Source organism: Thalia democratica, chromosome 7 (assembly GCF_965202585.1).
Source record: "Thalia democratica chromosome 7, ktThaDemo2.hap1.1, whole genome shotgun sequence".
NCBI lineage: Eukaryota > Metazoa > Chordata > Thaliacea > Salpida > Salpidae > Thalia > Thalia democratica.
This window is the reverse complement of record NC_139171.1, coordinates 18502007-18526994: the sequence shown is the minus strand read 5'-3', so window position 1 is coordinate 18526994 and position 24988 is coordinate 18502007. Positions and strand designations below refer to the sequence as shown.

The following is a 24988-nucleotide window of genomic DNA, read 5'->3' as shown; positions in this document are numbered from 1 at the left end:
AAATGGAAGCAGCAGCCTTTTGTTTACTTCCTAACTTTTATAAAATAACTAAAAGTAATTACTGTGTACTAAGTTGATACGAAATGGAAAAAAGATATAAAAAAGTAATGTTGATTTTATATAAGCCGTAAAAGTTTTAAGAGTTAGCCTAATAAACTATATAGGCGAATAGACCACTTTGCTGTTTGCACAAAATTGTAATAATTGAGCAAAAAGTTAACAATATAAAAAATTACCTGTCATTTTTTGAATGCTCATCAGATGTAAGTTATTTATTCTTAAGTAAAAATTATTAAAAATAATATAGTCAGTATTTTAAAAGTTAATAATATCAATAAAGTTACCATTTTTTTAATCTAAATACAAACACAGCTTTAGTATAAGACGTAGTGTTTGACTTATAATTGTTAAAATGTTTAAACATTAACTCAGTATACTCTAAACTAGGGTTTTCTAAACTTTTTTTCAAATGACTCCCTTTTAAAAAAATTAAAAAGCTATTGGCCCCTTCAACAAGATTACTCAAAAAACTACCATCAAATACCTAATTTTTTTTTTTGATTTTTATAAACAACTACAGAATATGTAGTGTAGGTTTAAAAATTATTATTATAAATACCTAAGACTTTTTTTTATTTTTTAAACAGCTCTAAAATATACAGTGTAAGTTTCAAATAAATACCTCATTGCCCCCGTGTAGCTCCTTAACTATTCATGCCCCCCTTTGGCTACTTTGCTGCACATAGCCCGCTGAGTTTTTGTCATGGCCCACTTAGGAGCCATTTGGCCTACTGTGGAAACCATGCTCTAAACCAGAGGTTGGCAGCCTTTTGTAGCTCGCGTGCCAATTTTCCTAGAAAAACTAGTCGTGGGCCGCACTTTTTAGAAAAACATCTTTGAGTTTACTTAGATAAATTTATATTAATCAGTAAAATACTATCATTTTATATAAAAAATATGTTTAACTAAGCAAAAGTAGAGCAATATAAAAAAGTATTTATAAAATTAAGAGCCTAACTGTAAGTATTTATTATAAACTACTTAATTTTTGTTGTTTTAAAAATATAAATTTTCCCCTGAAAAGGAGCTCGCGGGCTGCAGATTTTGTCTTTGAAAGCTTTAAAGGTTGGTTAAATTTTAAACTATTTTTTTAATTATATAAAAATTGTTTTTGCACATATTGGTTTAACAGCGTTACGCTTTGCAGTTAAATATTTAAAGTTGAGCTGTCGTATAAACGGAACATTGTTAACAGTTTTTAGCTGCTTTAACTTCAAGCGAAAGTAAACAAATAAACTGAACTTTATATTTACAAATCTAAAATCAATACTTTCACACTAAAGTAAAATTTTTTATAGTATTTTCTCTTACTTGTTAGTATTTTAGTGTAGCAATTTATAAAATCTTCTTATAAAAATTTAGCAATCTTAAAACATTTTTTTTACGTTATAACAATATTCAGGAACATAAACTGTTATATTAAACTTAAAAAATACTAACTGTGTGATTAATTTTTGTGTAAATATTATAAAATATCTCCATAAATCTATAAACTTTAAATATTATAATAATGCTTATTTCAAAATATATGTATAAAAAAAAATAATTTTAAAAATTCTAAAAGATGTTTCATGAAATAACTGACTTTTAGTTAAACAATGTTAAATATATCAGATAAACTACAGTAAATATTTGCGATTTAAAATTTGGTTTGTGTCAACTTTCAAGTGAACTGTTTTGTTAATTCAACTTATTTTATCTCTAGAAATGCATTGGTTTTACCTAAGTAATGTTTCACACATATCAAACGCTAAAAGTTTTGACTGTTTGAATCAATGTATAGTTTATTGTCATGACTTGGGCTTCAAAATTAAAAAACCCTAATTATCATCAAGTTTTCTTTGTTTGATTAAGTTTTATAGAAAAGACTCAAGTGTTGCAAACATACAAGCTTATGTTTTGTGTAAAAATTATACTTAAATTTTTATTTAATTTCAAATTATTTTATTTATTAACCTATTCAAAGCAAGGTGACGCGTAGTATTTTTGTAAAGGAACGCAGGAAATATAATTATGTCAAAAAGTTGGTCACTTCAAAATTTTCATAACAATTTAAACAAGTAATAGTATTGTAAGCTCTACAGTTACAATAAATGTTTAGTAAATCTTGTTTATTGAGGTTAAACTTAATTACTTTTAAGGCCAACTTTCAGTCATATATTTGACAAACAAAATGTTTTTCTCCAGTACGTGTTCTGTAATGTCTTGTAAACAACGATCTGTATGAAAATACTTTCAATCAAACATCACACTTATAGTTTTTAAAATCATCTTGAACTTTCATGTGTTGATTAAGAGAATATCTGGCAAAACATTTTTTATGACAAACTTGACAAATAAGTTCTTTTTCTGTAAGTATCTAAACAATTAAAATATATTTATACCAGTGGCATTTAAGATTTACTGATTTAAATGTTAATAATTCAAATTTTTAAAACCGTTTTGAAAATTTAAAGTTTTAGAGGTTTTAGAGTTTAGAAGTTTTAAGAAAATTTGTAAAAAATACTAATGTTTTCTTAGTTGTTCTATTTACAAGTATAAATTTTAACAAAATCTTTTTATAAATCTATGCTTATAAAAAAACACAATCTATGTGTACATAATTTTAACTAAACTTTTTAATATGGAAATATAAAAAAAATAGAACAAACGGTCTATAATAAATTGAACTAAACAAGTTGTAGAAATATAAGTATTACTCAAATATTATTGACTTAAGCATATAAAAATACTAACTTATATTAGTTAGCAAATTTTCAACTATGATTTCCATTATGTAGAAATTCACTTAAATTTGTTTCAAAAACTATTACCAAGTTAAAAAATCTTGGAGGTTTACAAAAAAATCTGAAATTTAAACAATAGTAGATAAGCAAGTTATTCAATTTAAACAACAGAACATTAGTTACAAGCTTAGCAGTAAACTGTAGGAGAAAATGTTTAATGAAATAGTCTTTTTTTTGCATTTTTACTTTGGTCCTTTTATAAGAAGCCTATTGAGCCTTCCAACTTTGTACCCTCATCCCAAAAACTAATTTGAATTTTACAATAAAATAAAAAGCAACTCTTAGCCTACTTAGAGATATTTGAAATAATATCAATGTGTGAAAAAGTCATAAGTACTTTAAAGGATTTTTAAGTGTAGTGAAGAATTTAAAACACTATAAATCTTTGTCAGCATATTTTAGATATGATGGTGCATTAAACTTAAGAGATGGAGTTATACTTTACAAGGACAGAGTAGAGTGCCTTAAAGTTTAAGACCTTGTGGATATCAGCTGCGAAATGGTTTTGCATCTTTAAACATAACACACTAAATTTCCTACCCTGCTGTGCGTCTTGTATGAAGACAAGGACGTAAACAATTAGAGGCAGTAAGTACAAGATTTGTTACAAATGCACAGAAGCGATCAAGCATAATGCTTTGAAGTTGCAATCTCTGTATGTTAGCAGTAGATGTTTACTGCAGTACCAAGGTGGTGCCCATTAGCGTAAATGGGACATGAGTTGAGATGGATGTGCTTCCACATGATCAGTTTGTAGTAAGAATTAATGGCTTACAGAGACTGACGCGTAGAAACAGGAGGTTTCTAAGGTTTTATAACCCAGTCTCAACAAATTTTGAAACAAAAATTTTCAATGGCTGGCAGAAAAATGTACCCAGCTCAACTAAGGGCAATAAACGTCATCAACATGCTGAGTTTCCTGTTAAGATTACAGAATACTTTAAAGACGTCAATACCAATGAAACAGGTGAGATTGACAGAGATGAGTTCAGTGAGCAAATTCCTGCTTCTTCAGTCCCCATTGAAAATAAGGCGTCACTGCCTTGTGTAGGTTAAAAATACCAATGCAGGAAAGCTTGAATATGGAGTATTCCAAGGTACGGTAATAGAAATAATAAAAAGGAAGAAAGCTTAAAATTAGCTGGAGAAGATGTAACATAATTAAACTATAGCTCAATTAATTTTATATCAGTTTTCATGTTATATGTGTGTTTATATGTGTATTTATATGTATACCTTATATTATTTCAGAACTTTATTTATTAATAAGTTCAAGTATTTTAACTTTTTTAACTTACTTTTTCTGAGAACAGGATAATTACTACTGTTTTGTATAAATTCAACATCATTGGATAAAAATGTAACTTGATCTGGTACAAATTGAATTTTATCTTCTTTGTCAGAGCTTTTCCTGGAATAAAAAAGCTAAGCTTATATTATTTATTTGTTCAGTTAGCTCCATTGTCATTAATAATTTTTTTAAACATATATATCTATATTTTTAAGATAAAGCATTAATATAAGTTTATTTCTCAATAATAAATACTTAAAAAATCTAAACTTACAAAATAAATTTTGATTTTTGATTTTCTTCTAGAAACTTGACTTTATTTGAAAGATTTATGTTCGAAATAATTAGTTGGTGCTTTTCAATCTGTAACTTTTCAACCAGAGTTTTGAAGTGATTTCTTTCAGCTTGTATCTTTTTAACTGTTTTAAAAGTTTAAGGTTAGGGTTAAAGGTAAAGCAAGATAAGTTAAACTAAAAGTAAAATTTATCTTTGTAACATCTTTCATTAAACTTAGATACGACCATACAAAGAATAGTGTACAAAAGTTTACTCATACAACTATTGCAATCTAACACCTGAAACAAAACCTTTCTTAATCTAGAACTAGCACTTTAGTTAAGTAAAAATGTTTTTTAGGAGTATAAAATTGAGTTAGTATGTTACAGATTTTACAATTTTAAATATATATATTTTTCAATAGGCCAACATAAATTAATGTCAAAAAATTTTATACAACAGCAATTAAATATATGGATTATTTTTCAACTATTACTTTTACTTTGAAGTTATTCAGCTTTAAATATGAGTAAAAATTTAAACTATAAAAATATAACTATGTTAAAAAATATCCTGTTAAAATAATACATAGTTACTAACATTCATAACTAAGCGAAACTTCACTTTTAGCTTCCATCAAACTAGTATTGCAATTCAATCTAATATTTCACAGACTTGTTTGAAGTTACTTAAATAGAAATTTGTATATATAAACTACCTGGAAAACTAAACAAAATTAAAATACTTCACTTTTAAAATGAAACAATCAACCATTTTAAGTATTATTAAAAAATAAACTGAAAATAAAATATTTTATAAGTGTTATCACTATATAAAGTCGAATTTTGTTCAACTTTTTTTATGATAAAAGTAAGATTTAAATTGAGTATTTTAAAACAATTTTTAAATAATTAATAAACTTTTTATTATCCTTTGAAATATAATTCAATACAAATTATTTTAAATAAAAAAAATCAAATAAAGGTAGTTTAAGTAATAAAAACTGTGATAAAGATTGATAAATTAGAACCAAATATGTTTTAAAAAATTTTAAATGTTCAGCAAAAGACTTATTTGTACATATTTTGAAAATTTTATATTATGTTTGAGCAAATAGTTATTCGAGTTAATATACTGCTTCATCCATAGAAAATGGACTGGTATATATGTTAAAAAAAGAGGTGTTTGTCAAGTAATAGATAAATTGAATACAAAAAGATAAAAAACAAAATCCTATGCAATAAAAAACTTAACCAGTGGTGGAATTTTTGTATCAGAAACAAGTTTATAGTTTTAGCTGAATTAATTTAGTATTTTAAAATGAAATACAAAAACTTGATATGATTTGTATACATCATTAATTTAAAACTTAACATCTAAACTCTTAAGTTCATACAATATACTTTTGTTTAGAAACAAACCATAGTTTTAAAAATCAACCAAGTGAATTCGCAAAAAAAACATTAATTGAGTATTAAGAAATTAATTTGTAATAATGTACAAAACGTAATTACATGTAGCACAGTTTAAACATGAGAAGTATAACTACATCTAAAATAATATAACAGTTTAGCTAAAAAAAATCAAGGAGTAATATGAGGAAGTTATCAGCACAAATAAAATAAAAGTATTAACTACATTATATGTTAATTTAAATTATAATAATACATAATTTTGAAAGCAATCATACTCATTTGCATTAGTTTATAAAAGCTTGTTTGTTTTCTTTAAATTTTATGAAAAAAATAAAAATTTTATTATAAAATACTAGTGATAAACAAAAATTAAAAGAATGTTACAATACTTTCTCAAAGACATATACAATATATTTCAAGCTGACAGTTATTTACCTTTGTATAAACAAGTTATTACAGAGTTACAGTTTGTTTACAAAAACTAATGTAAATAACCTTAAGACTTTTTGGCATGGATCTTTGCATGTCTTGATAAATTAGATTTAGTGTGACACTTATAGTCACATTGGCTACAAGAAAATTTAGGCTCATAATGGTAGACCATATGTAAGTGTAAAGCTTTCTTTGTTTTAAAATATCTACCTTGTTTGCAATAAGAACATTTGAAATATCTAGCATCACTGTGAGTAGCTTGATGTTCAACTAATGTAGCTTTTTGTGAAATTTTTTTATCACAAATTTTACAAGCAAAAGGTTTTTCTCCTGTATGTGTAGCTTGATGACGAACTAAGTTACTGTTATGTGCAAACTTTTTATCACAAGTTTGACAAGCAAAATATTTTTCTCCTGTATGAGTAGCTTGATGTCGAACTAGTGTACCTTTTTGTGAAAACTTTTTATCACAAACTTGACAATTAAAAGGTTTCTCTCCTGTATGTGTTCTGTAATGACTTATTAATTTTGATTTACATGAAAATATTTTCCAGCAAACATCACACTTTAAACTTTTTGATTCCTTTAGAACTTTCATCTTTTTATCAGGAGATATTTTAGCGGAATTTTTTTCTTTGATTAACTTGACAATTAAACAATTTTTCTCTAATAATTTAAAATAAAGCAACACACATTAATTTAGAATTATATTAATTTATATAAGTTTACTAGATTTATAACTTAAGTATGATAGGTTGCTAAAATTTTAGAGCTCTTTATATAAGAGAAATACTCTTTTTAAAAACAGCAATAGTAATTCACTACAAGGTGATCGATGTTTTTCAAAAATTTCTAATATGTTTTTCTGATTTCATTTTGAGTATTTCAGAGTAAAATGTTAAAGTTTTTTCTTTAGTAAAACAAAATTGCTGAAGAACATTGTCATAATTTTCTTTATATATGTGCTTTTTGAATTATAAACAATAACTATTCATTCAATTAAGTAACTTATACTACTTTATATGTATAAATTGTTCAAATTTCTAAAGGTTAAATAATCAACAAGTTAGAAAATAGAATATTAATACTAAAGAATGTTACAAATCAATCTGTTTTTAAATCAAAAACGAGTCATGTTTTGATTTAACATAAGTAATTAGATAAACCAGCGATAAAGCTAGTTTAAAAATTTCATAAATCTGCAAGACTAAAAAGAAACAACAAAAAAACATTGTTATAGACTTGCATGTCATAGCAGGAAGAGAATTTTAAACTATTTTCAATATTATTGTTAGCTATTTTAAAATATATACTTATGTTGAAAATTAAAAAATATGTCAAATATTTGATCATGAGAAATACAGTATAAAAGACAGTTTGACTCATTAAATTTGAAATTTAAATATACTTTTTTTAAGATAACTACAAAAGTCTCATAATCTTATTCTAAAAGAAAATAGCTAGATACAAAACTTATAGTTACAGAGAAATACAATGACTTGAAAATAAAAAGATAAAATTTAAGAAAAATTAACAATGAAACTAATACTCAATTTTTATTGGTATTTTTTTTTCAAAAAATTTTTTAATTTTTTAACAACTGGCCAGTAGTTTACACTTCAAGCTTTTATATAAGCTTCAATAGTTTTTTTTTTGACCAGCTATGCTATGGCCTTTATAGTACTACTAATACACTAATTTTCAATTTTATATATATTTTTTTTTGTTTACTACATACTTTATAAACAAACAGGAATTAAAGCCAAAAGGGGTCTACACTCCAGAGTGTTTGTTAAAAGTTGATCTTATTTAATAGAGTTTTTCTTAGTAGCTTAACAATTACTTTACCTAATATTCAAAAACCTATAACTTTTCACTTTTTCTTATTTATGTATCAACCAGTGAGTTTTGATTGTGAAACATTGATCTCAGAAAATTTCCAATGTCACCATACTATTTTTTTTTTAATTACTAAACAAAATTTTATTGAATATTTGAAGTTTCAGGCTAGAGAAACGGAAAAGTTGAATTAAAAGCAAAAATAAATGATTTTTATGACACAATTGGAAAACTGTGGTCAATGTTAAGGTACCAGAAACTTTTTAAATGTTAACAAGAAAGAAAGAAAGAAAGAAAAAAGTGAACGCTCACAACTATGGTCAATTGATTGGTGTGGAGAAAGACCTTTCGGTCATCGAGCCTCACACCATATATGTATAAATAACTTTGATTAGCTTTATTAAAAACTTTGGTAAAATCTAATTTTAAGTAAAATGTATGATTTTTTTTCTTAAACTAATTAAAGAAATTAATCCTTAAAGGAAAAAAAAATGTTATGCACCCTTTTTTAAACCCATTACTGCCAATATTAAGCATGAAAATCATAGTCTACCATGGGCACCACACAGTCTCCTCCCAAAGATTTCAATTTTTATGATCATGTACGTTCACATTTTTCTTGTTGCCCTCTTTACAAGAGCAACCCTTAAAAATGCAATAAAAAGGTCAATAATAGAACAAAAAGGGAGAAGTAGTGAAAATGCTATAACTAACATATTTTCTTTTTATAAAACTAAATGTGTTTAAAAAAAAACAAAAAATTAGAAAAAAACTTAACAACTACTTAAGTAAATAAAAAATTAGTTAATAAATCTCACTTAGAAATAAAAACAAACAAAATAAGTTTCAACTATACCTGTTCAAAAACCTTTATATTTTAAAACAAACTCGAGAATTATTTTAAAACATTTAAAAAATAGTAATAAATAACTAAAAATAATTATCATACTTAATTAAAACCTCACATAAAGAAAAAAATAAGTTAGTAAATAAAAACTGCTTGTTCAAAAACTATACCCGAAACCAAATAAACTCTGCTCACACCCAGCCAACACAGCTGCCATTGATTTTTTTCAAAAAACAGGAAAAAGAAATAAATAGAGAGTAAAACATAATAACTAAGAAATCATTTTATGTGATACTATTGAAAACTGAAAATTAAGATTGACTTTTGTCTGATTGATTTCTGAGCAATACATTTTTCAGTCCAGATTGCAATGCTATAAGATAGTTTTGTTCTTTTAAGCTTTTTGGAATTTCCTCCCATACCTTACATCCAAGATATGACAAGGACTTAGAACCGTAAAGACTATTTACTCAAGGAAAAAAGTAATTTGTCTCTGAAAATCTTGTTGAATGGTTGTGAATCTTGTTTAAAGTTGTAAAGTACGGATTGAAATTAACAGGCAACATTCTTTTTTTGAATTTGTACATAAAGACTCCTAACTTATACCAAAACTTGTTTTCAACAACTAAATTTTTTTTTGATATTTTTATACTACTAATATTTTCATTCCAACTTTTAAAATGTATGCACATTACAGCTCTATTTATAAGTTTATTGATCTCAGAAATTTTGGTTCTGCTTGCTCTACCCCAACAAGTAATCCATATCTAACATGACTCATAAGAAGTGAGTTAAAAAAGTAATACAAAGAGTTTTGATTTAAATAGTACTGTGTTTTGTATAAAATATCTATTGTCTTTAATAATTTTGTTTTTAATGTTTTAATATGGTTAGACCAATTAAGATTACTGTCAATTGTAAGACCCAAATATTTATAATTATTTACCTTTGATATATTTGAATTACCAATTTTTATATCTAAGTTAATGTTTTTTCAAATATTAATCGCCGGAGTGGAAGAGCATGTATCTTGTTTTATTTACATTTAGTCTAAGCCTGTTGTCCATTAACCATCTTGATACGTTTTTTAATTGGAAGTTTAGGTATTCATCATCTTTTTTATGGGTGTTTTTCTTAAATGTTGTATATAACAAAGTATCATCAGCAAAGTTTATGATTTTTAGTGTTGTATTATTTTGTAAGTTATTTATGTACACCAGAAAGAACAAGGGTCCTAAAAACCAAACCTTGTGGCACTCCTGCTTTGATACTTTCACAAGTTGATGTGTACCCTACAAAATCTACAAATTGTTTTCTTTCAGTGAGATACGATTTTAAAAATTTAAGCATCTTCCCCCTAATTCCATAATATTCCAACTTGTTTAATAAAATTTCTCTGTCTACACAGTCAAATACCTTACTTAGATCTAACAACACTCCACAAACAGCATTACCTTTATCAAAAAAAGTTGTGTAAACTCCACAAATACTGATAAGGCTAGAGTAGTAGAATGTCCTTCTCTGAAACCAAACTGGAAGCTATTAAATATACTAAACTTACTAAAAAAAACTATACAGACGACTATATATAGCCTTTTCAATGATCTTATTGATATTTGATAGGTTTGAAATAGGTCTGTAATTACCTGGAACTGTTTTTGACCTGATTTAAATATTGGTTTTTTGTTCAAGATGGTTAATGTTTAGTTCAAGTTTTTTGTTCTGAACAAGCTCAAAATTTAGTTTTTGTTTTTACAATGTGTAATAAACTACTTTATATCACAAAAATATTTTAAGTTGTTAGTAAAAATTTTATCAAAGTCTGTCAAAATTTTTAAATTAGAATTTTCTTACAATGCAGTTCCTTATCCTAAAATTCTAATTAATTCAAGGGTAGTTTTATATTATATTATGAGCATAATGTAAATTACTTTAATCAAAGTTTAGCTTGTTTATTTTCGTTGGCTCATTTTACAGCTAGATTTTAGATCAGCTAATCAGGGACCAGAGATGTTAAATCGCAGAGCACAAAATCCCCGCAGTAGAATAAAAAATAAAAAGCATGGCAATAGAATTAAAATTTCTTATGAAAGCAAAAGCTGTATTTTACAAGTTGAGAACATAAAAGTTTCATATATTCAATTACACCAACATATTTAAAAGCATATTGTTTTTATAAGTATGAATGCCTTAAATGTAAGTTTATGTTTTTTATTTTCATAAGGTTAATTTTATTCACTTTATTGTTAATTTAATCATAACTACCTTTTAACCTTGTAGTAGTAGGTAATGTTTGGTTAGAAAAATTTAAGAAAAGTATCTTCCACTTATTTAAATGGTTAATAAACTAAAAACATTGTAGCTTTGGAACTAATCGATGTTAAATTAATTTATTATTTGATTTTTTTTTCCAAAAATTAGATGCAATAGACAAATTATTTTTTCTTATATCCTACTTTTATCAAATTATTTGAATTTTTAAACTTAAAAATAAAGTTTGATTATTATAATTTTTTAAGATTCATTATAAATTATTTTATTAAGACATAGATTTCACTTAAAAGTAATTTGAATATAATTTATTATTTTTGTTTACAAACTTGAAACTACTATTTGCTTAGATTAAATCTATTTAAAAATTTTAATGTGACAAATTTATTGAGTCTTTTTTTTATTATAATTAGGTAGTTTATCTAAAAAAAATATTATACTTGAAAGTTTTAGTGTACAACTCAAGTTTTTTAAAACTAGTTTTGTAAATTAAGCAGAGTTGAAACAAGGTCAGGAAAAGTCAAAAAACTCAGGAAAAGCAGAAAAAAAAGATAAATAACAAGAATAGTAAGGTTTTTTTTTTAAACAGTCAGGAAGTTTGACTAAATATTAAAAAATACCAGGTTTTGTCAGTTTAAATTCACTGAATTCCTTATATTCAAAAACAAGTCTTTGAATGGTAAAAAATTAATTTAAATTCTTCAAAGTGTGATTAAAATTATTTCCAAGAATTTTACAAAATTACTTAATGCCTTCATCTGGTAAAATTAAATGAATATCCTTTATAAAACTGCAAAATGTTTCTATTAAAATTTTTTTAAACTATTCTACTAGAACAAACAGTTTTTGTAAGCAGTTTGATAATCTGTAGCATTTTTTAGTAAAACAATGATAATACACATAAGTTTGTTTATCTAGCATATGTTAGAATTGAATTGTTTTTTGTTTAAGTAATTAAATAATTTCATTCTAATTAAACACTAGGTTTAGTGTTTTGGGTAATAAGTTTATGTTTATAGTTTACCTCATTATAATTTTTTCAAAGTTGTTTAAATTTTTAAAATAAATTATAAAAGAGGTGAACTTCATGGTTAAGTTTAATTATTTATAGTTTATTGTAGAATAGTTGTTTTTTAATATTTTTTACATAAATAAGGGTAAAATATTTACTACTAATTTTATAAATATTGATAAACTGAAATATAAAATTGAAGGCTTTATTAATTCCAAGTGTTTGAATGTGTATTATATTATTTGTTTTAATTGGTAATTTGATTTAGAAAAGTCAGGAAAATTGTAATAAAAAGTCAGGAAATTGTTTAAAGAGTGGATAATAACTTTAGGGTTGCTATTTTACCTAGAAATTAAAAATTCTGTACTTTGACAATTAAGGCAATTAAAACCTTAGCAAAGCTGAAATTAGATATAATTTAAAAAAAACCTACATATTTTAACAATAAACCTAAAAAACCTGAAATTCTCAACAAGTTTACATAGTTCGGTAATAAAATTTAATTTGATTCAAAAATCTATCATATAAATAAGTTTTTTTTTTATCAGCAAAAAAAACTTTTTTTCATAAAACGCATTTCAATAAACTTAAGTATTTTTCAATGGCTTATGCTATCAGGGTTGCCACTTTACCTGGAAATCTGTTTTTACCTGGAAACCTGATACTTAACAACTAAGGCAAAAAAAACCTGGAATTTGAGAAATTTTTAACCAAAGACTTAGAAAAACACTCAGTTTTTAACAATTTCAGCATGTTAAGTAGTACAATTTTAACTTGACACAAAAAAACTATCATATAAATAAGATTTCAATTAAAATTTTTTAGTTATAATACACATTTTAATTAACTTTATAGTACATATACCATGTTTTTTTATTATTTAACAAAGTTTTTTATATTAGACATAACTTTAAACTGAAAATAAACCAAAATACATGTAATTTTAAAAGCCTTGTAGAGATTTGAAAAACCAGATAAAATTTATAAACATGAGTGGCAACCTTGTACTATTCCAAACAGTTTATTACAATAAATTTAACTTTAAACTAAAGTTAGACTCTAAAATGTGTATTTTTGAAGATTTTTTGAAATCATGTAAAAAATTTAAATAAAAATCAGGTGGCTATTCTCAGGGTTGCCACATAGTCAGGAAAATTCAGGAAATCAGGAAAAACTAAGAAAAATGACAAAAGTCAGGAAAATTCAGGTCAAAATGGGGGGTTTTTGAAAAAATTCAGGAAAAAGTCAGGAAAAAAATTTATAAAAACCTCAGATATTGTCAGTTGAAATTTATTTATTTCCTTTTATTTCAAAGCCTTCGATTAGTGAAAAATTAATTAAAAATTCTTTTAAGTCAGACTAAAATTGCAAAATTTTCCTTAAATTTTACAAAATTACTTAATTTTCAATGCCTTTTTTAGTAAAATTATAGTAAAAAGTCAGAAAAATCTTGAAAAAAGTCAGGAAAACTTTAGTAAAATGTCAGGAAAAAGTCAGGAAAAGTCAGGAAAAATTTCTCAGCTTGACTTGTGGCAACCATGCTATTCTGTAGTAGTTAAGGTAAGTCTCTAATGGTTTTTTTTTTCTTGGATTTAAAAATAGTTATTAAGTTACACACTAAACACATTACTTTAGCAGTTACATTTTCGTAGGTAACAACCGTTGAAATTATTTTAGATGAAATTCCAGACCAAGAAGATTTACCAACTTTAGATTTTCCACCACCTAAAAAGATGAGGTACCAGAAATCTTGGGAATCTGTTTATAAGTTAAAAGGTTTTTTTATCTCTAACAATTTGTAGTATTTAAGAATACACATTTGAGTATTTCAATTTTGAATTCAACAACAATTTTTTTTTAATACTGAGCTTTTTTATTAAATATTATAAAGGAAAGTTCTCATGTTTTTATAGAATTAAATTAATTTTTCCATTGTAATTTTTGAAAAAAAATAATTTTTAAATAGTTTTTAAAGTATTTTTTGTAATTTTATTTCAATAATGCACCAAAAATTTTATCATCTAAAGTCAAAAATTCCAATTCACTTTTTACCTAAAAATTAACATTTTGTTTTAATAATTTAATAATTAAAAATACTTTAGCATGACATTTTTTTTACTTTAGTACTAACCTTTGACTACTTTATTTAAATAAATATACTTAAAATACATTTTATAATAACAACAAACAAATTAAACTGTTAATTTTATTATAAAATTAAAACCAAAATTTGTTAGTATAAAACAAAGTTCGCTTCATAGACAAAAATTGAATTTCTAATTTTATTATTTAAGTAAAATGGTTCATAGAGGCCATAAGGCGGTGAGATGGGCAAATTATTTATTTACAACAATTTTTTGGTTTTACACCTTACAAATTATCATGATTTTTGTTTGTTAAACAAAAAAAAAAATTTAATTTTTGTCATAAAATACATTTATTTGAATATTAAAAACATTTTTCTGACAAATGGTTTGTGGTAATATCAAGAATTCTTTATAAAATTTTTTAGTATATTGCTTTCAAATACAAAAAGAAAATTTTTATTTACTATTTTATAAATGCTAAGAAGATTAGCTTTGACTGATTTAATTACTAGACAGATCTACTTAGTTTTTTTATTTCAAAAAAGAATTATTTCACTGCATTGATTAAATTTATATATAAATTTTTGATAAAAGTTGTGATATAAATAACAATTTTATTATAAGCAAATTTATTATCCCATTTGTAAGCTTAGATTTATAAGATAGATTTAACTAAAGCTTTTATTAATTGAGAATAAATAAATTAAAAAAAAATTGTTATTTATTGATCTTTTAGTGAAACAAAACTTTAAAAAGCACGTTTTAAAAGTAAATACATACTTAATTAGCTCAAGTTGAACTGTGATGCTTACATCAGGCTAGCCACTTTACCTGGAAGCCTATAATTTGTCAAATTAACCCAAAAAAAAACCAGGAATGTTTGTATTTTTGAAAAAAAATCGGAAAAACTTCAAATTAAAAAAAAAACCTGGAAATTTTAACATTTTAAGCATTGTCAGTAGTTAAATTTTCGATTTGACACAAAAATTTATAATATAAATAATATTTTTTTTCTTCATCTAAAAATTTTTTATCTACCAACACATTTATTGTAAGTTTAAAGTATCTTTTTAATGTTGTCATACTATTTAACACAGTATCTTACTTTGAACCTAATTTTCGACCAAATAAAGATTAAAATTGTGAACTTTTAAAATTCTGTAAGAATTTTGGAATACTTTGAAAAAAATTTGAAAATACAAGGCAACACTATTACATCTATTAAACTGTTTAGTTTATGGTGAAACCTTTTTGTTAAATCATTGAAATCTCAATTGTTCACTTATTAATAAAATAAATATTAGATACACAACTTATTTATAAACAAATATAAATAGTGTTTAATGTTTTATTAGTTATATCTGTTATGTCAACTATGTGTAATGCTGTTTTACTTATTAGATTGGATTGCTCCAACAAATTGTGAAACTAAAGCTTATTGCAAGTGGTGCAAAAGTTCGACTATATTTGGTATTTTTTAACTTTCTTAGATATCTAATTAAAAAAAGCATGAGTAGTAGTTACCAACAGATAATTTTAAAACATTTATTTTTTTTTTATTCCAAAGTATACAGATTATAAGTTCTTTTCATTCAAAATTTTACAGTTATTAAACTTATAACAAAAAAAATTAGAAAGCTTTATGTTTGAATCACAGGTGTTAGTATTTGTTATCTAAGCAAAATAAAGAAAACTTCAGTATCTACATTTTTACACCTCGAAGACCTTGGAAGAGACAAATCAGCGTTATCTATTGCTAACGCATTCAAAAGAGTCTTAAAGATGTATAATGTTCAGTTAAAAAATGTAGTTTCAATATGTAAGTATATATGAACTGTTACTGTTTTTTTCATTTTTGTATTCTAGTTATGTATTTATTAAATATGTACTACTAACGTGTTTTTAAATTTAAATTTAGATATTAATAGTAAGTTAATTTTTGTTTTTTTCAGCTATTCTCTGTGTATTTTTGCTAACTTTTATAAACTAGTTTAAATATCTTACAATGATCTATCTTTATTAATAGACTTAATTTGATTTTATTCAATTATTTAAGAAAAGTATAAATTTAAGCACAAACTGGTCTTATAATTTAAGAAAAATATTTTTTTTTTTTTAACTTAGTAAATATATTTTTAGGTACAGACGGAGCTGCTTCCATGACAGGAGTTAAGAATGGAGTAGGACAAATTCTGAAAAAAGATAATCCCAGGCTTATAACAATATCCTGTACAAATCATGCTTTGCAAAATGCATGTTTAAATGCAACCAAAGCTACAATACCTAATGAAGTAAGTATTAAAACTATTTTATATAAAATACAATTATGACAAAAGTTAAATTGTTAAAAAGTTTATTACTTAACAATTGTTTCACGCTAGTGCGATGATCACAAGTAAAAGTAAACAAACTAATAAGTTGCAACGGACAAACATTTTATATAGTTTTAGATAAGTAATTAGTTGATTAGGTGATTAGTTAACTAATTAAATTTTAGTAATATTCAGCAAGATAAATTATAATTAACGTAAATGCAATCATAACAAAAATCAAACGATAAAAACAAAACTATATAATGAAAACAAAGGTAGAATAAACTTAAATCTAGCAAATTAAGACTTTAAATAAAATTTTGTATAATGTCTACATTTTCCCACCAGTTCTGATCTCAAGTTTAAAAGTTTGTTTTTATTTATAAAAACAAACTTTTAAACTTGAGATCAGAACTGGTGGGAAAATGTAGACATTATACAAAATTTTATTTAAAGTCTTAATTTGCTAGATTTAAGTTTATTCTACCTTTGTTTTCATTATATAGTTTTGTTTTTATCGTTTGATTTTTGTTATGATTGCATTTACGTTAATTATAATTTATCTTGCTGAATATTACTAAAATTTAATTAGTTAACTAATCACCTAATCAACTAATTACTTATCTAAAACTATATAAAATGTTTGTCCGTTGCAACTTATTAGTTTGTTTACTTTTACTTGTGATCATCGCACTAGCGTGAAACAATTGTTAAGTAATAAACTTTTTAACAATTTAACTTTTGTCATAATTGTATAAAGGCTCCTTAATTGTGAAGCTCTTTAAAAAATTTATTGTTAAATTAACTTCAATATATTTTATATAAATTATTAATTCAATTGTTAAATGAGAATTTTAGTAAGCTGCATTTATTTTAAATTTAAATAAATAAAATTTTCCTTAAATTTTACAAAATTACTTAATTTTCAATGCCTTTTTTAGTAAAATTATAGTAAAAAGTCAGAAAAATCTTGAAAAAAGTCAGGAAAACTTTAGTAAAATGTCAGGAAAAAGTCAGGAAAAGTCAGGAAAAATTTCTCAGCTTGACTTGTGGCAACCATGCTATTCTGTAGTAGTTAAGGTAAGTCTCTAATGGTTTTTTTTTTTCTTGGATTTAAAAATAGTTATTAAGTTACACACTAAACGCATTACTTTAGCAGTTACATTTTCGTAGGTAACAACCGTTGAAATTATTTTAGATGAAATTCCAGACCAAGAAGATTTACCAACTTTAGATTTTCCACCACCTAAAAAGATGAGGTACCAGAAATCTTGGGAATCTGTTTATGAGTTAAAAGGTTTTTATATCTCTAACAATTTGTAGTATTTAAGAATACACATTTGAGTATTTCAATTTTGAATTCAACAACAATTTTTTTTTAATACTGAGCTTTTTTATTAAATATTATAAAGGAAAGTTCTCATGTTTTTATAGAATTAAATTAATTTTTCCATTGTAATTTTTGAAAAAAAAATAATTTTTAAATAGTTTTTAAAGTATTTTTTGTAATTTTATTTCAATAATGCACCAAAAATTTTATCATCTAAAGTCAAAAATTCCAATTCACTTTTTACCTAAAAATTAACATTTTGTTTTAATAATTTAATAATTAACAATACTTTAGCATGACATTTTTTTTACTTTAGTACTAACCTTTGACTACTTTATTTAAATAAATATACTTAAAATACATTTTATAATAACAACACACAAATTAAACTGTTAATTTTATTATAAAATTAAAACCAAAATTTGTTAGTATAAAACAAAGTTCGCTTCATAGACAAAAATTGAATTTCTAATTTTATTATTTAAGTAAAATGGTTCATAGAGGCCATAAGGCGGTGAGATGGGCAAATTATTTATTTACAACAATTTTTTGGTTTTACACCTTACAAATTATCATGATTTTTGTTTGTTAAACAAAAAAAAAAAATTTAATTTTTGTCATAAAATACATTTATTTGAATATTAAAAACATTTTTCTGACAAATGGTTTGTGGTAATATCAAGAATTCTTTATAAAATTTTTTAGTATATTGCTTTCAAATACAAAAAGAAAATTTTTATTTACTATTTTATAAATGCTAAGAAGATTAGCTTTGACTGATTTAATTACTAGACAGATCTACTTAGTTTTTTTATTTCAAAAAAGAATTATTTCACTGCATTGATTAAATTTATATATAAATTTTTGATAAAAGTTGTGATATAAATAACAATTTTATTATAAGCAAATTTATTATCCCATTTGTAAGCTTAGATTTATAAGATAGATTTAACTAAAGCTTTTATTAATTGAGAATAAATAAATTAAAAAAAAAATTGTTATTTATTGATCTTTTAGTGAAACAAAACTTTAAAAAGCACGTTTTAAAAGTAAATACATACTTAATTAGCTCAAGTTGAACTGTGATGCTTACATCAGGCTAGCCACTTTACCTGGAAGCCTATAATTTGTCAAATTAACCCAAAAAAAACCAGGAATGTTTGTATTTTTGAAAAAAAATCGGAAAAACTTCAAATTAAAAAAAAAACCTGGAAATTTTAACATTTTAAGCATTGTCAGTAGTTAAATTTTCGATTTGACACAAAAATTTATAATATAAATAATATTTTTTTTCTTCATCTAAAAATTTTTTATCTACCAACACATTTATTGTAAGTTTAAAGTATCTTTTTAATGTTGTCATACTATTTAACACAGTATCTTACTTTGAACCTAATTTTCGACCAAATAAAGATTAAAATTGTGAACTTTTAAAATTCTGTAAGAATTTTGGAATACTTTGAAAAAAATTTGAAAATACAAGGCAACACTATTACATCTATTAAACTGTTTAGTTTATGGTGAAACCTTTTTGTTAAATCATTGAAATCTCAATTGTTCACTTATTAATAAAATAAATATTAGATACACAACTTATTTATAAACAAATATAAATAGTGTTTAATGTTTTATTAGTTATATCTGTTATGTCAACTATGTGTAATGCTGTTTTACTTATTAGATTGGATTGCTCCAACAAATTGTGAAACTAAAGCTTATTGCAAGTGGTGCAAAAGTTCGACTATATTTGGTATTTTTTAACTTTCTTAGATATCTAATTAAAAAAGCATGAGTAGTAGTTACCAACAGATAATTTTAAAACATTTATTTTTTTTTTATTCCAAAGTATACAGATTATAAGTTCTTTTCATTCAAAATTTTACAGTTATTAAACTTATAACAAAAAAAATTAGAAAGCTTTATGTTTGAATCACAGGTGTTAGTATTTGTTATCTAAGCAAAATAAAGAAAACTTCAGTATCTACATTTTTACACCTCGAAGACCTTGGAAGAGACAAATCAGCGTTATCTATTGCTAACGCATTCAAAAGAGTCTTAAAGATGTATAATGTTCAGTTAAAAAATGTAGTTTCAATATGTAAGTATATATGAACTGTTACTGTTTTTTTCATTTTTGTATTCTAGTTATGTATTTATTAAATATGTACTACTAACGTGTTTTTAAATTTAAATTTAGATATTAATAGTAAGTTAATTTTTGTTTATTTCAGCTATTCTCTGTGTATTCTTGCTAACTTTTATAAACTAGTTTAAATATCTTACAATGATCTATCTTTATTAATAGACTTAATTTGATTTTATTCAATTGTTTAAGAAAAGTATAAATTTAAGCACAAACTGGTCTTATAATTTAAGAAAAATATTTTTTTTTTTTAATTTAGTAAATATATTTTTAGGTACAGACGGAGCTGCTTCCATGACAGGAGTTAAGAATGGAGTAGGACAAATTCTGAAAAAAGATAATCCCAGGCTTATAACAATATCCTGTACAAATCATGCTTTGCAAAATGCATGTTTAAATGCAACCAAAGCTACAATACCTAATGAAGTAAGTATTAAAACTATTTTATATAAATTATTAATTCAATTGTTAAATGAGAATTTTAGTAAGCTGCATTTATTCAAGTTACAAAGTTGTTTTTTATATTTATTTATGATATTTTATTATATTTTAATATGTTGTATTAAAAAAAACCATTGTTGTTGAATAAAAGTGTGTATACTTTTAAATTAAATAAGGTTGAGGAGCTTATTAAGAAAACGTTCAACTACTTCAAGTTATCTAACACAAGAAGAAGTGACTTTGAAAATTTAGGTGTGTGTATGACGGGTGAAATTCCGTTAAAATTTAAAGCCTTAAGCAAAACTAGATGGATATCACACTTTCCATGCATTGAAAGAATTTTATTGAATTGGGAAGTATTCAAAACTTTTTTTAATGAAGTAGGTATTAAACTATTACTATAAACTTCAAGACGCTTTAATAATTAGAAAAATTATTAGTATAAAACTTAAAACAATCCTGTTTTAAATTATTTAGCATTTTTACAATTATATTTTTACAAATATCCATAAAATTAAAATTCAATCTGCCCTGAAACTTAGTAATCATATGTTTACTAAGGTAACATTTTATTAAATCAAATATATAATCAGAAGATATATAATAAATGTTTAAAAGCACAAATTAATTAACATAGATTTAATAAGAATATATATCTTTTTAAACAAAACTTTCTTTGTTAATGAGCCTTGTTTTATAAGTATTAGTGTTTATTAACTATAATGATGTTTGTTATCGAAATTTTTATTCTTACCTATAACATTTGTTTGTATATTAGCCATAAAGAAGAAGAAACGATTTACATGCTGAAAGTATTCGAAAAATGCTAAATAGCAATAGATTGAATTTTGTTTTTAAATTTATGGGCAAAATTTTAGAGAAAGTTAGTTTCTAAGACCTATTATCTGCTTAATAATGAATTAACACCCTAAGCACTATAACATAACTAATTTCAATCATTCTAATTTGTTTTTAAATGTTTATTTTTAATTACTTATTTTGTAGTCATGCCAAGTTTAGCTGTAAGTATTAAATGTAAAGCAAGACTAAATTTTTACAGTGTAATAATTAATTATTTTTATTCATCAGGTAAATTCTGTTAATATTCTTCTACAAAAAAGTAAAGTAGAACCTTTTAAGTTTGGATTAGCAATAACAAAACTTATACAGCATCTAAAAGACCTCATTTACCAACCAAATTCAAGTAAGCTTAATTTAGATCACAAGGCAACTAAGAATAATTTTTAATTTTAGGCTATTAATAATAAAGTTTCGTTTGATTTTATATCTACAACATTTTGGCGTAAATAAACATTATTTTTTAATTAGTAACGCAAACAAACGTACAATAACGTTCTTATAACAAAACATTACTAACATTTTGTTAAAGATTTAGTAGATTCAAATTTAGATTGGATTTTATACAGAGTAAACGATATAAGTAATTGTTATCAATATTTAATTTTTTTATTAAATTAATTGTTAAATTATTATTTTACTATATAAACTAAGTTGTAGTTACTAAAATTTACATTTTTTTTGTAGCTAACCTTTTGGAAGAACCTATCTTTCATGTAGAAGTAAACGAAGTTTATGCAAATTTATCCATTAGTAAGAAGGCAGAGGTTAAACTAATTAAAATTCACGTTGTTTAGTTAATTGGGTTTATTAACAACTAAACTTAATTGATTTTTTTTAAATAGGATTTGTTTAATGAGAATAATTTCTGAAATTGTTTTTACTTTACTTGAAAAAATTTTAAGTCAAAATACAAGTTATTATAATAACTGTGTTTATTTTTTACATAATCGTTTTTATTTTTTCAGTAAATTCTCATACTTTACTTAAGTAATTTACTTAATGTTGTGTATTACACGTGAAAAAATTTCTCTTAATGACACGCTACGGTTCTAATCTGTAACTAATTTTCCTATAATTCCAACATTTTTATAATTAATTGTTTTAATACAGGTAAAAAATATTTTTCAAAGTTTTGTTGTAGTGTTTATAATTGAATTGGAAAAAAGAATGCTGCAAAATCTTGAATTTATGGCACAGTATGAAGTTGTAAACGATGTTAGTTGGTATTAAATATATCTTCAAAAAATAAAATAACTTATTTAAATATCATTAAAACTTATAATTTTTTAAAGGCCTTAAATAGACGGATGCCGGATATTGAGAAGTTTTAAGAACATCCAAAAATTAAAAAATTGTTTGAAAGAAACCACAGAGATACTATCTCACTTCAATACAAAAGTTTGCATGGACGTCATCAAACAAGTATCGGTTAGCTAAAGGAAAATAACAATAGTAACCTACTACTTAAATATAAATTAAAATTTTCAGTGTTAATGTTAAACAAGTTTTGTAATTTAGTAAACATTGTAAATCTACCGAAAACTAAGTTCTGATAAAATAAAAACATGATTTATTATTGTAAGAGTACACTTACAATTGATTATGTACATAAAAAGTTATCAGTTTATTCTTAACAGATAAATCAACAAACGTTAACTTTTGGAGCAGTGTTCGCGTTGAATACCAAGAACTTAAGGAGTTAATGATGAAACTACAAACGATACCTTTTAGTAACGCGCAAATCGAGCGAGACTTTTCCTTGATGAATATCTCGAAAAACAATAGACAATCTAATATGGGCCATATTTTGTTAAACTCCTTAATGATTATTAGGTAAGTAAAAATTTAATGTATTTGGATTTATGTCTTTTTATTTTAAACTATTTATTTCATAGAAATGAAATTTTAATGTGTAATTTAAACTGTAAAGTTTTTAATCATTATTTAGATTATTTAATTTTAGTTAAAGTTGGGTATGCAACTCGATGACCGAGAGGTCTTTTTGTGTACCCGGATCCTTGAAACAAGAAATTTTTGAATTTTGTTTTGTTATTATTCAACAAACCTTATCATTTTGATTTTTACTTTTAAAAAACATATTTTATTATAGGAGACATAAAGGCCCTATTAATAACTTGTTTTTTTTAATGTAATCCAATTAAATTAATATTTTTTATTACAACGATTTGTTTTATATAATTTTTTTTCTTTTATTTTAAATATAAGGGAAGAATAAATGCATAATAAGAATTGAAACATTTTTTTGCTAAATTTATCGGTATATTATCAGTAAAATTCAATAATATATATCACTAGTAAAAGTTACTAGAACTTTTTTAACAAATTTTAGTTTAGGTAGTTTTTTAAATTTTTTATTCTAATTAAAACTATTTGTACAAGGTTAAAAAGCTTGGCGTTTGCTTATTATTTAAATATTATATAGGTTGTTGACTTTTTAGATAAAGTAAAGTATAGTGTTAATCTGTTTGTTGAATATTTTTATCATAAATATAATATTGGTAAAGTACAAAATTATAACTCAATGTATGGTTTATAAATTACTCTTTTTCATTCAAAGGTTCAATTCAAACATTAGTAATAAAAAATTCCTACAATTACTTTTTACATTCTTAAGCCAATTATTACCCAAAATTATAATAAAATCTATTTTTCTCAGATCAACCTGCAAAAGAATGGAGTTATGCTGTGACAAATTTCCACTTTCAGATACATTAATAGAAGAAGTTGGTAAGTCTAGTTTGTACAAACCAAGAAGCCAAGATGTCAATGAAATCTTGACAAACGAAGAGTACAGCAAATTTAAACCTTTAAATTTGACAATGTTTGCAGCAAACAATGTAATATAAAATTTCAACAAAATTTTTGCGTGTTAAAAAGCAGTTAATTTTTTTCAAAAAAAAAAATGCTTTTCATTTAAAGTCAATTCACTATTTTAAAAACACTTTTACTTGAGTGACTGTTAAAGCATTCTACTGTTTAAATTTGTTGTGACTGTATTTTATTCAAAAATTTCAAATTTGTTTATTTACAAAGTTTTGTACATTAATTGCTAAAATTTCTTAGACTATTTGTACTTTTTTACATTTTTTGTAGTAACAATAATAAGTTCAATAATAATCCAACCGTTAATCGCGCTAATTTTTTATCATATGAGTATTATGCTAAATTTCTTTTGCCTAACAAACTTTAAAATTTCTCATTTTCTTAGTTTTTATTAAGTATTTTTTAATACTTAAAATTGTTATTTTAAATTTCCGTATTAACTTTTGTATTTTTTAAAATTTTTATTTAAAATTTTAGGTTTTTAAACAAAACATTTTTACTTCAATTCAGCTTTTTTTTTTTAAATTTTCTTTATTTACCAATATAGATTTTTTTTAATTGCCATAACTGCTAGTTATTGCAAAACAAATTAGTTTAAGTTATAGTGCTGTAAACTGCCCTTATGTTATGCACTTGTTCTTTTATTAATAAACATATAAAATTAATCCAAGCTCTTTATATATATATCAAAAAAGTATGTAGAGTATATAGCTTGTATTAGTATAATATTTTGTAGTGTCG

The 24988-nt window shown here is 23.9% G+C and overlaps 2 protein-coding genes across 2 annotated transcripts; both read left to right on the top strand.

Moving 5' to 3' along the window:
- Positions 1 to 19864: 19864 nt before the first annotated feature.
- Positions 19865 to 20946, top strand: LOC145841155 (uncharacterized). Its single transcript, XM_082948526.1, has 3 exons — positions 19865 to 20056; positions 20376 to 20527; positions 20719 to 20946. Exons 1-3 carry the CDS (start codon positions 20020 to 20022, stop codon positions 20944 to 20946), a joined length of 417 nt encoding a protein of 138 aa, XP_082804652.1. The 5' UTR covers positions 19865 to 20019.
- A 405-nt stretch (positions 20947 to 21351) lies between these two features.
- On the top strand, positions 21352 to 24285 carry LOC145841154 (uncharacterized). The gene is made up of 8 exons (XM_082948525.1): positions 21352 to 21425; positions 21632 to 21746; positions 22088 to 22167; positions 22514 to 22618; positions 22696 to 22727; positions 22767 to 22831; positions 23041 to 23236; positions 24081 to 24285. Exons 1-8 carry the CDS (start codon positions 21366 to 21368, stop codon positions 24268 to 24270), a joined length of 843 nt encoding a protein of 280 aa, XP_082804651.1. The 5' UTR covers positions 21352 to 21365; the 3' UTR covers positions 24271 to 24285.
- Positions 24286 to 24988: the final 703 nt, after the last annotated feature.

Excerpts from the sequence above, each read along its gene's own strand:
- LOC145841155 (XM_082948526.1), top strand. The coding sequence starts at position 20,020 with ATGTATAATGTTCAGTTAAAAAATGTAGTTTCAATAT. Across the intron at positions 20,057-20,375 it reads AAAAAATGTAGTTTCAATAT|GTACAGACGGAGCTGCTTCC; the intron begins GTAAGTATATAT and ends ATATATTTTTAG. Across the intron at positions 20,528-20,718 it reads AAGCTACAATACCTAATGAA|GTTGAGGAGCTTATTAAGAA; the intron begins GTAAGTATTAAA and ends AAATTAAATAAG.
- LOC145841154 (XM_082948525.1), top strand. The coding sequence starts at position 21,366 with ATGCTAAATAGCAATAGATTGAATTTTGTTTTTAAATTTATGGGCAAA. Across the intron at positions 22,619-22,695 it reads AGTATGAAGTTGTAAACGAT|GCCTTAAATAGACGGATGCC; the intron begins GTTAGTTGGTAT and ends AATTTTTTAAAG. Across the intron at positions 22,728-22,766 it reads CGGATGCCGGATATTGAGAA|AAACCACAGAGATACTATCT; the intron begins GTTTTAAGAACA and ends ATTGTTTGAAAG.